At 33.8% G+C, this 13,112-nt stretch overlaps 1 protein-coding gene across 2 annotated transcripts in view; it reads left to right on the top strand.

The window, feature by feature from the left end:
• SBF2 (SET binding factor 2) overlaps window positions 1-13,112 on the top strand; it is a 521,490-nt gene that overhangs the window by 267,304 nt on the left and 241,074 nt on the right. For both annotated transcript variants that reach the window (XM_039244607.1, XM_039244608.1), the window contains exons 7-9: window positions 6,921-7,053; window positions 8,289-8,397; window positions 10,785-10,898. In XM_039244607.1, the coding sequence (XP_039100538.1) occupies window positions 6,921-7,053; window positions 8,289-8,397; window positions 10,785-10,898 (356 nt within the window). The remainder of the gene's footprint in view (window positions 1-6,920; window positions 7,054-8,288; window positions 8,398-10,784; window positions 10,899-13,112) is intronic.

Below are 13,112 nucleotides of genomic sequence, written 5' to 3'. Positions count from 1 at the left end.
GCATCCAAATATATAACACAATTAATACCAAACATAAAGGAACTAATTGACGATTTTGGTCTTTAATACCATTCCTCACAAAAAAGTGCCAGGATTTCTTGGAGAAATTGCCGACCTTAGGGCAGGGACAGGGTAGTTACAATATTAGCCTGGATTGTTTTGTTAAGGCAGAAATTAAGAAAAAAAAGCTAGGAAAAATCATGGGTTCATGTCACAGGACATAAGAACTACGTTAAAGTGGTGCTCACTGTTTAAATCTAGGACTTGTTTAGCACAAAAAGTAGTTAAAGCCAGTAATGACTTTATAGAATGTTGGAATTAAAAATAGGAATTAATGAGTTCATACTGATAGGGAATATACAAATAATCATATTAGGAAGGATAAATGAGGGTTCTACTAATTGTGAAATGTTGAATGCTGACTGATAAATGTGGAGGAAGTGCTAGATTTGGAAAACCATTTTATAATCATCATAGTACAGTCTGATTTTATCAGTAATTGTCAGTAGGTGTTAAATCTAGGCAGAATTTGGGGCATCTGGGTGGCTCAGTTGGTTAAGTGTCCCATTTCAGCTTAGGTTGTGGTCTTGTGGTTCATTGAGTTTGAGTCCCGCATTGTGTTCTCTGCTGTCAGCACAGAGCCCACTTCAGATCCTCTGTCTCTTTCTCTTTCTGCCCCTCCCCATGCTCTCTCTTGATCTCAAACCTAAATAAATAATTTAAAAATAATAAAAATAAATCTAGGCAGAAATTTTGGTGAGGAACAAGATACTTGCATCGCCTAAGTGTTGGACCACAGATTACTTGTTAGTTGTAAGGAAAAATGTGAAATATCCATTAGAATAATTAGACAACATTGAATAAAAGTTTCGGTAAGCAAAATTGACATCACCAAGGACCACATGTCTGCTATGGCAGTATAAAGAGATGAGCAAATCCCTTCCCCAAAGAACCAGTATAAAACTAGACAATAGTTGTTGAATACAACTATTTCAGAGCTCTGAAAATTGACCAGAAGGAAACAACAAATTTGGAAGCAGTTATTCATGCTTGTATTTGGGGTAGGAACAGTAAAAATCTGCATCATTTTTAGCTGAGGTTGCTACCATCTCCCTCACATTTCAACTCTATCAGTAAGAGTGGTAGTTTCTACCAGGGCCGAGCTGGCCATATAACCAGCAGCCAAATAGGATGGAAAGCTTAAATCCACAACATCATTGTCAGTAACAATAGTATTGAACCCAGTAGGAAATGAAAGGTAAAAAACTCTAATTCTGCTTGTCTTAAGTTACAATCCTATTTGGGGCTATTGGCACACCAGCCAGAAATTTAACAGGGAAAACCTGTAAATAAGTCATAGAAGGCCTACCTGGACACTTTTTACCAAAAAGGCAACAGAGGAGGCTCCTAAATTCATTCCTTTCACATATACATCAAACGCACAACTATACACAGAACAATTCCCTCTGAGAGAAATCCAGAAACCAGTTGAGTAACTCCTATACATTAGACCCTTGAGAAAAATACATACATTGAAATGTGTAGGAAAGACTAAGATACATTTTTGCCATAAACCACACTCCTGGCGGAATGCTCTATATTGGAGAGAGAACTCTCAATTCCCAACTACTCTTTGAAGAGTGAGGAGTTTGGATTACACATCTTGTACCCCAACTTTTAAGGCTCCAGCTCAAAGGATGGTTCCCCTAAATTCCTAACTGTGAAAGTCAACAGAGCTTTTGTTCATGAGTCTCACAGTACTGTAATAAACAAACGGGCCGTTTTTAATGGGGTTTTGAGCATTCACTGTGGCTCTTCCCCCAGAGCTCGGTGCAGAGGGAGCTGGCAAAAATGCCCATCTCCCACTGTTTCTCCCAGCTACTTTACCAGTAGCTGTCTTTAAGGTTCAGCTTCTAATTAGCACATTTTTAGGTGCTCACTGCTTTCTTTAACCAGAGCCCCAAACAAAAAACCTCACTTCAGCTTTTAGGACACACACTGAGTGAAGGTAAAAGTATCTAAAAATATATTCCATGCAAATAGAAATCAAAGTAAAGTATGGGTAGCTATATTGATATATTAGACATAATAGACTTTAGATCAGAAACTGTAATAAGAGATAAAGAGGTCATTATATATGACAAAGTGGCCAACTCTTCAGGAGGATATAACAATTATAAATGTTTATGTATGTAACATTGGAGTATCTGAATATATAAAGTAAATATTAGCAGATTTCAAGAGAAAAATAGTAGACAATAATAGTAAAGGCCTTAAGTACTCTGTAGTCAACAATGAATTGATAATCAAACAGAAAACCAATAAGAAAGATAGGACCAAGATGGCACTTTAGACCAGATGGACCTAACAGGTGTATACAGAATCTTCCATCCAACAACAACAGAACACACGTTCTTCTCGAGTGCACATGGATCATTCTCCAGGATCATGTATTAGTCCATAAAACAAGTCTTAATAAATTTAAGAAGATTGAAGTCATGTAAAGCATACTTTCCAACCAACCATAATGGTATAAAACTTAGAAATTAATAATAAGAAAACTTGAAAATTCAAAGATAAGTAGAGATTAAGCAACATGCTCCTTAACAACATTTCTTCCTTCAATGAAGAAATCAAAAAGGGAATCCAAAATACCATAAGACAAATGAAAGTGGAAATACAACATACTAAAATTTATGGCATGCAGTAAAAACATCTAAGATATAAGTTTATAGAAATAAATACCTACATTAAGAAAAAGGAAAAATCTCAAATATATACAACCTAAGTTTGCATTCTAAGGAATTAGAAAAAGAAGAGCAAACTAAGCCTAAAGTTAGTAGAAGGAAATAACAAAGAGCCGAGCAGAATTAAAATATTATGAATAATTACATGCCAACAATTAGATAACCTGGAAGAATGCATAAATTCCTAGAAATATACAATCTACGAAGACTGAGTCATGAAGAAAAAGAAGATTTGAACAGAGTAATTACTAGTAAGAAGAGTGAAGCTGTAATCAAAAACATCCCAGAAAGAAAACTTCAGGACCACGTGGCTTCACTACTGAATTCTACCAAACATTTAAAGAAAAGTAAATACCTATCCATTTCAAACTCTTCCAAAAAAATAGCAGCAAAGGAAACATTTCCAAACCCATTTTATGAGGCCACTGTTACCCTGATATCAAAGCCAGATGTAGACATGAAAGGAAGGATGGATGGATAGATAGAAGGAAGGAAGGACAGAAGGGAAGGAGGGAGGAAGGAAAGAGAAGGAAAGAAAGGGAGAGGAAGAGAGAAAGGAAAAGAAAAAGAAAAAGAAAGAAAAGAGAGAAGGAAAGAAAGAAAGATGGAAGGAAAGAAAAAGAATAAAAAGGAAGGAGGGAGGGAAGGGAGGAAGGAAGGAAGGAAGAAGGGAGGAAGGAAGGAAGGAAGGAAGGAAGGAAGGAAGGAAGGAAGGAAGGAAGGAAGGAAATAAACTACAGGCCATATCTCAATGAACGTAGAGGCAAAAATGCTCAAAAAAATATTAGTAAACCAAATGTAGCAATGTATAAAAAGGATCATATACGGTGATCAAATGGGATTTATTCCTGGAATGCAGTAATGTTTCAGTATAAGCGAATCAATAAATTGTTCTCTTTAAGATGGTTAATTTTATGGGATGAATTTTACCTCAATAAAAAAAAATTTGTTAATGTTGTGATAATGTTCCATATTGAATGAGACTGAAGAAATGCAATAACTAAATGGAATATCTGAATGCAGAACAAATCATGAGTGTAGAGAAAAAGTTCTAAAGAACATTATTGGGGGCAAAGCAGTATTGAGAAAGAACAAACCTGGAGGTATCACATTTTCTGATTTCAAACTATACTGCAAAGCTATAGCAATCAAAATAGTATGGTACCGGCACAGAAACATACAGATTAATGGAATAGACTAGAGTCCAGAAATAAACCCATGCTTATATGGTCAGTTAATCTACAAAAAAGGAGGCAAGAATATACAATGGGGAAAAGACAGTCTTTTCAATAAATCGTATTGGGAAAACAGGACAACTGCATGCAAGAAAAAAAGAAAGAAAGAAATGGGACCACTTTCTTGTACCACTACAAAGATAAACTCAAGTGGATTAAAGACTTAAATGTAAACTAGAAACCATAAAACTCCTAGAAGAAAATTAGGCAGTAAGTTCCTTGAAATTGGTCTTAGCTGCATTTTTGGATTTGTTTCCTCCAGCAAGGGCAACATATTTTAGGCAACATTTTTTCACGTTTATATACTTTCTAATTTCTCTCAGTCTGAGACTTGTCCTCACTTTTTATGTAATTTTTTGAAAGAAATTTTAAATTTAAAATTATTGAATTTACCAACCTTTTAATTTATGACATGTGTATTTTGTACTTTCCCTATCTGAATTTATAAAGATATTCTCTGATATCTTTTAATAAAAGTTTTAACATCTTATAGTGACTCATATCACCATTCACAGAGCTTTGTCAGTTCAGTGAAACATATTTGAGTGCCTGCCATATAGTCAGTGCTTGGCAGGAAGGACACAGCAATGTATAAGTCCCAGTATTATCTTTGGGAGACTCATATTTTACTGAAGGGGCAGAAAGAGCATGAACAAGGGCACCTGGGTGGCTCAGTTGGTTAAGCGTCCAACTTCGGCTCAGGTCATGATCTTATGGTTGGTGAGTTTGAACCCCACTTCGGGCTCTCTGCTGTTAGCACAGAGTCCGCTTTCCATCCTCTATCTCCTTCTCTCTCTGCTCCTCCCCTGTGTTCTCTCTCTCTCTCTCAAAAATAAATCAACATTAGAAAAAAAAGAACATGAACATAAGAAGCAGAGATATCAAACTGAAAGAACTGTTCTGAGAGCTAAGTTAGTTTAATATTGATCACATAAGTGTGGGAGGCAGCAGCTGGGTTGGAAATCTGGAAGTAAGACCATAAAGACAATTTGGCCGGGAGCTCAGACTTAGTCTGGTAGGTCAGGTATCTCCAAACAGTTTTAGCATCAGAACCCTAACTTCAAAGGAAATTAATGGTAACAACTATAATAGTTGTAGTAATAATTGCTGCAACAATCATAATATCAGCTAATCTATCTATCTTTATTATTTATTGTGGTACTGTGCTGAGATCTCCATGCATTATCTCATTTCTTCTTTATAGCAACCCTATAAGATAGGTTTTGAAATTATCCTCATTTTACCAACTGAGGATCACAGAGATTAATATATAAAACTGAAGCAAAGCTTCTCTTAGTAAATTGCTTCTGTGGAACAGAATATACTTGAAAATCACTACCCAACAGGATGGGAAGATACTGAAGGGATTGAGGCATGAAAGTAATAATCAGATTTATATTTTATGTCCATCATGCTGGAGGAAAGATTGCAAATGAATAAGGACTGTTGAGTTTCTCTAAACTAGTTATGAAACTTTTACAGTAGTCAAAATGAGATAAAATTAAAAACCCACACTATAAATTCAGGTGTATCATATGGGATAATCTTGGAGTGATAAAAGAGGATAGCAGTTACTAATGGGCCAAGAGGAAATATGCATGTGTCATGTGGTAAAGGGAGATAGAGGAAGTATTTTACCTTAGAAAACTAATGGTAACTCTTGATGTAGTTGGTCTGTGTAATTAAGGTTCAACTGATAATTTAAAAAGGATGATTCATTAATAAAAAAGAAAGTAAGAAAAGATGTACCTATTTAGCTTCAATTTGATATGTTTGAGGCTGTATTTTTTAGCATTGTCACTAGAAAAATGGGGCTTGTAAATTCTGGGGACTTAAGAGGGGATAAAAGAAGGTCTAGGACAATTATTAATCATTTAGAAAGGGGGAAAAAGGTAGAACAAATCAAAAGTATTGAATAAGACATTATATATACTTATATATATATATGCACATATATATACATTTCTATATATGTATATATAGAAATAATTACAGTAAGTATAAGTCAATTAAATGATCTATTTAAAGCCAAAACATGGAAAGAGCCTAAGTGTCCATCAACTGATGAACGGATCAAGAAGATGTGGTTTATCTACACAATGGAATACTACATGGCAATGAGAAAGAATGAAATCTGGCCATGTGTAGCAACATGGATGGAACTTGAGGGTGTTATGCTGATCAAAATAAGTCAGGCAGAGGACAGACACCATATGTTTGCACGTATAGGTGGATTAGGAGGAACTTAACAGAGGACCATGGGGGAAAAAATAGTCGGGGAAAGGAAGGGAGGCAAACCATGAGAGACTCTTGAATGCTGAGAACAAACTGAGAGCTGATGAGGGTGTGGGAGAGAGGAAGGGGGGTGATGGGCATGGAGGAGGGCACTTGTTGGGATGAGCACTGGGTGTTATATGGAATCCAACTTGACAAACTATTTAAGAAAAAACACGATCTATTTAAAAGACAGAGGTTGTCAGACTGGATTTTTCTAAATGCCAATTATATTTACAAGAAGTAGAGAAACACTGAAATGAAAAGATGGAAAAACACATACCAGGAAAATTTCAACAAGAAAACTGGTGTGGTTATATTAACATCAGCCAAATAGACTTTAAAGGGGAAAAAAGTTATGTGAACATTGCCATCATCTAAAACAGGAATTTAAGTACAGTCCTTGGAAATGAAGTTGAAAAGAAGGTAATAGTGTATTTCCAAACAACTAATATGTTCAGTGAGAGTTACACTGATTTGAAGAATAAAAACAAAGTGAAAGTTTGGAAAACAAATACCCGTATGTTATATGGAATTTATAGTTTAACCAAATAGTTTTCTTTAGAGCTTTAAAAAATACTGGCTTTTTTATTCCATGTCATTCATGTTGGCACCATGTATAAAATTAAATGCATTTGGTAAGCATTTGCTCTTGTGTTTTCAGGAATTCAAAATGTCCTCAGCCTCTTTTGTGCAGTTCTCACAGAAAATAAGGTTCTCTTCCATTCTGCAAGTTTCCAGAGACTTAGTGATGCTTGCCGAGCCCTGGAATCTTTAATGTTTCCTCTTAAATACAGGTGAGGTTTTCTACTTGGTACTTTAATTTATTCCTGAATTCTGCATTGCTTATTGATGATTAGTTGAAATGTTGTAGCAGAATAGTTTTGAACCACAGGGCACATTTTACAAAGTCATGTTGTACACATGATTCTGATGGAAATCTAAAATTTGGAAAATTTCCAAGTTCTTTATTGAGTATTGGTTAATTTAGTGGAAAAAATAATTTGCATAGTATTGTCAGCAACATTTAATTCTCTCTGAATATAGTTGGTGGTAAAAGTCTTAAGTTCTGGTTATTTGATATTTAAGACTTACTAATTTTTAGGAGTTATAATGGTATTATGTATATTTAAAAAAGATCCCTTACCTTTTTTTAGATACCTACTAAAGTATTTATGTATAAATGATATGATGTCTGGGAGTTGCTTCAAATAGTACAGTAGGGAAGAGAATGAAAATGGGTAGAAACATACATGTAACTGTGTGTTGGTAATTGTCAAATCTGGATTGGATACATGGGGCTTCATTTTCCTTTTTTCGTCTTTATTTTCTGGTGGGCGGAGGGCATATTAAAATTTTCCATAGTAAAAAAACAGTCTTAACAGTGATGCTTGATAGTGTTATGAATAAAATATTTTATTCTAATATGCTGTTTATCAATTTGATAATCATAACACTTAGGAAACAAGTCATACAAACTAGAAAATAATTTAGACTGCCTCCAGATTTTATTTAAAAATTTATTCTTTCTTTTTTCTTTTTTTACTCTGTGCCTTTCTTAACCTCTAATAAGAGAGCATTCTATGCCTTAATTTTTGTACTCTGTCATTCTGATTGAATTCAAACATCAAGTACAGAAAATGGAATTTGAATGATTGTTTTATTTAGACAAATCATCAGTATTGAAGAGGAGGGCCCATAAGGGAGTTAGTGTTATCTCCTGATGTCAGATTTTTTAGTAAGGAAAAATTTTCAAGCAAGATTAACAAACCTAAAAAGACTGTTTACCTCAGAGGGATAAGGGATAAGGAAGCTGTTCTGGGTTCCATTTACTTTATATCTTGTTATACCTGATCATCTCTTTTATATGATGATTTTTAAAAATATTTCTTTTAAAAAATTTAATATTAACAATCATGAAAATATTATTGATAATATACATAATCTAAAATTCATACATCATAAGGATAAAAGAAAATATTTATATTTTATAAAAACAAATATATCTCACATACTCTTTTATTATTTCCAGTTATCCTTATATCCCAATTCTCCCAGCTCAGCTACTGGAAGTTCTAAGTTCCCCAACACCTTTCATTATTGGAGTACATTCTATCTTTAAAACTGATGTACATGAACTTGTAAGTATTCATCTTTCAATTACCAGTTATTGAGACCAAAAATTTATCATATATCTTTAAGTCCTATAACATTTCACCTGATTACTATTTTCATATCTGTTGCATTCCAAATGGAAAAGATTGGCTGGAAGAAAAGCATCATTGAAAAACAAAAGTATTAATTTTTTCTCATAGCAAGTATGGAAGATCTACAAAATGAATTTATTAATATTTAAAATGCCCCTCTTTTGGCCTATTAATTTTATCTTCTGTATTCTTCATCCTATATGTGAGAAAGGAAGACAAAATAATCCATTAATTAGTATTTTACTTATACTTTTTTATGAGTGCTTTAATATATTCATATTTTGAATTGAGGTCTTTGTTAATGCTGAATGGCTGGTAGCTGAAAAGCAAAATATGTTTACAAAAGAGTGAAGGCTTTTAGTGGAATACAAGTTCAGTATGAGCTCCACCAAATTATTCTATTCTTAATGCCATATGAATAGAAATACTAAAGAAGAAAAGGAATACCCTATATTTAAGCCGGTTCTGGAATATCATGTTTAATTCTCTGTACTGAACTTATTTAAGAGGGACTATAAGAAAATAATGTGCTTAAGAGAGGAACATCTAGGATTGTCAAGAGTTTAGAAACTATATCCTTTGAGGCCCTTAAGGAAATTTTCTCAGGTAATAACCTGGTACTATTGGGCGGCTAAAGATAAATATTTAAATGGCTGTTGTAGGAAGGTTCATTATTTGTAACTCTAAAAGGCTGAAGTAGAATCAGTGGGTATAGTGGACATAGAAACAAATTTCTCCGTAGTATAAGAGTTTTCAACTATGAAAACTGACCAATGATGAAGAATGGGTTGCTGTATGTGAGGAATATACTCTCAAGCACTGTAAGTGGAGTACAAGGAACAAATTCCATGACAGTTCAGGGAATTTAAGGAAAATCTTTACTCAAAGGTTGAGATATATGACGTCTATGATCCACAGCTTCTTAAGATTTTGTAAGCCTACTTTTGTTTTACTTTTAAATGCCAAAAAAGAGGCAGATTCTGTCGGTACTTATATATAATTACAATTGTAATCAAATCATAGGTGTCATTAAAACTGACAAAATACTATTCAACATTGTGATTATAAACAGGACCTTCATTCATATATTAACTACTTTTCCTTTCTTTACATGTTGATATCTAGTTCCTATTTAGCTTTGATATCACCATATGAAAATATGTGTAAATCAATAAACATAATCAGTAAAACCTACTTAGTACTAATTAGAAGCATACCGATCTGGTTAACAGGTAATTTTTTCCCACTAAATATAAGCAGTTTCGTGAGGCAGGACAAGCCAAGTGTTTCCAAAAATAAATTTCTTAACTTTTAATCAATAAATTAAATGAGGGGCGCCCGGGTGGCGTAGTTGGTTAAGCATCCGACTTTCGCTCGGGTCATGATCTCGCGGTTCGTGGGTTCGAGCCCCGCGTCGGGCTCTGTGCTGACTGCCAGCTCAGAGCCTGGAGCCTGTTTCAGTCTGTGACTCCCTCTCTCTCTGACCCTCCCCTGCTCACGCTGTCTCTCTCTCTCTCTCCTAGAAATAAAATAAAACATTTAAAAAAAAAAAAAAACCATTTAAATAAAAAAAAAAATAAATTAAATGAATTTTAAGCCTGTTGTCAACATAATAACTTCAACAGTATTGGCTGGTTTCTCTATTACATTTTTATGTAAGTTATTTTTAAATAGACTGTTGTAAAATGTAAAAATTAGTTTCTTTCTTAAACACCCAAACCATACCATTTTGATCTATACCAATTGCTTTGTTTGTTAACTTTGTAATGGGTACTATATTATTTAGGATATGGCTAAACCACTATACCAAAACATCCAAAATACAGTTGTTAAAACAAAATTGAGTTTTATTTAACACTTAAGCAGCAGTCCATAGTGGTGTTCCATTGTACCAGACCAGCTTATTCCATGAACTCATTCATGGTCCAAGCTTCTTTCCTTCTTGTTTCTCCACCAGAAATCCCCTCAGGCATTGTCATCTGAATATTCAAGTTTGGGTTGTTACCAGTTCATAGTTTCAGCCATAGGAAGGAAAAAGAGAGCATAGGACAGCCTTACATCCCCTGTTTTGAGTGCCTGAGTGTACACATCACTTCTCTTATTCCATTGTCAGAAACTTAGTCTATGCCATATCTAATTTCAAAGGAAGCTAAGAAATTCATGGTAGCTGGGAAGTCATGAACTCAACATTCTACTGCTGTGAACAACCAAGAGTCTTTTCCACACCTGGTTCTTCTCATCGTGAATTAATGAAAGCCAAATTAATTTCCTTATCAACAAATACATTTTATTAATTATTGATTAATTTTTATCTCCTTTAGCTTGATGTAATCATAGCAGATTTGGATGGAGGCACTATTAAAATTCCTGAATGTATTCATCTCTCTTCACTCCCGGAACCACTTCTACATCAAACTCAAGCAGCTCTTTCTTTGGTATGATATTTTTAACAGTAATTTTACTTTGATTTAAATGTAAACTCAGATCATTGGAATTAAATATCATTGACAGTGTAATTACTTTAAAAAGAGTTATATGTTCTCAAAACATTAATATATTCTCATAGAATATTTAGAAATCTTTACTAGATATTTTCTGAAGAACATACTTTAAATCCTGACTATGTATTTGTTCTACATTCACTCTTTCACCAGCATATTTATTCAGTAGTTAGTATATACAGAATACTGTGTTAGATATTGGAAACATACCAATACACCTGTGAAAATAAGACCAGACTCTGCCTCACAATCTCTGTATTCCCTAACATTCCTAATTGGAAGATAGCACCTACTCCTTTTCCTTTATCTCTTTGCTGACATCTCATCTCTCTTTGGTAGACATGCTACTTGCAAAAGAGTATGATATTGTCTTGCCAGTATTTTCAAGTTACTACAGAAAAATGTAACTTTTTGATAGATTAAATATCCAGCATTCTTTTGGAATCAAGTTTTAATAAATCTTGTAGCTTTCGTGTTTCTCACGGACACATTGTTGTTTTTGTAGTTATTTTACTTTAGTTGATTTTGTTTTCAACTTTTTTAAAGTAAGCTCCATGCCGAATAGGGAGCCCGAACCAATGATTCTGAGCTCAAGAGTCGTATACTCTACAGACTAAGCCAGCCAGGCATCCCTTTAGTTGATTTTTAAAAGCATAGCATTCTATTTTACCAACAAATTTTTAGGTTCCAATTTGTTCATCATCAGAAAATTGTAACTTAGAAATTCTGCATTCCTTTTCAAGCCATTACTAAAACTAAGGCCTTCATATTCTTGGATAATATTCAAATCTGGGCTGTTTAAAGTAAAATTTCTCTTAAATAGGAACTCAGAAGTCTAGGATTACCAGGAAGGATTTTTATTCTAGGATATTTTCAAATTTGTATTAATCCTTATATTGTTAAGTGGCATATAGGAGATGTGAACATTTAGAGAAGACTGACATTTCCTAATTTAATCTAGAATACAAGATGTGATAGAGTAGAAAGTACTAGTACAGGACTCAGGAGACTTACAGTCCAGTCTTCGTCTTACCACTTGATCCTATTGAGCAAATCATGCTCCATCTCAAGACCTGTTTCCTAGTCTGTCTCCGTAGGATGAATGTTGTATGCACAGGATGCCTATGTGACTGTTTACCAAAGTCAGGCATGGATAGGATTTGGGGCCGTATTTGGCTACCTTTTTTATTTTAATGGTATGTATTTGTCATAATGTGTATTAAAAATAGCATATAAAATCTGTGATTTCATAGATGATATCATCTAAGAAAATACTAGATTTAAATAGGTGGGTTGATTTAAGGACAATTGAAAGAAGAATATTAACTAAATACATTGGTGGTATATGGATATAGTAGATGCTGAGAAGGTAGTATTCGAGTGATTGAAAAAAAGTTTGATGTTTCTAGAAATCATAAATAAGTTTCTAAATCTTATATATGATTACTTAATAATGATATTTATTCAAGGATGAAGTATCAAAATGAGCAAATATTAACATTTTTGTTCTTCAGTCAATGGCTCCTGGTAGAGATTCTGCTGCACACTGGTATACCTTAACCTGCAATACCTGAACCACCAAATTTAATCAATGAGTAAAACTCATTTTTGGTAAAGCTGTGTATACCTGTTTATGTAGTTGTCAAGCACATGGTGGATTGGGTAGTACAGTGTAGTACTCTAAATAAGACATGAAACACGGTGTATTGTCAAGCCAGAACCAAAAATATCACATTTGATTAACTGAGTGGGAGCTTTGACACACAAGATTATGAGCTTCATTTGGTTAGTAAATAATTGTAATCAAAGGACAACACAATACTTGAACTGTGTAATAACCATGGATGATTTTCTAGACATGAATTATACTGTATTATAATACTATAGTAATGATTGGGTTATTGGTTATAAATATTGTCAATATTTTAATGTCATTTTTAAGTAATGTTTTGGGTCTTGTCATCAATTGTAAGTATACTACCAAAACTTGAGTATTTGGAAATGAATTTGTAGAGATGAAGATTTGCTGCCTACTAATGCAGTTTCATTGTCTTTTGTAGATCTTTCTTACCTACCTGCTCCCAACCTGCTTTTCTTTGAAGCCTAAGTCACATATTACCTTTTTGTTTTTTTAGCTTTCCCTAGGTT

This window comes from Hyaena hyaena, unplaced genomic scaffold (genome assembly GCF_003009895.1).
Source record: "Hyaena hyaena isolate Hyena2069 unplaced genomic scaffold, ASM300989v1 scaffold_245, whole genome shotgun sequence".
Classification (NCBI taxonomy): domain Eukaryota; kingdom Metazoa; phylum Chordata; class Mammalia; order Carnivora; family Hyaenidae; genus Hyaena; species Hyaena hyaena.
This window is presented reverse-complemented; position numbering and strand designations above follow the sequence as displayed.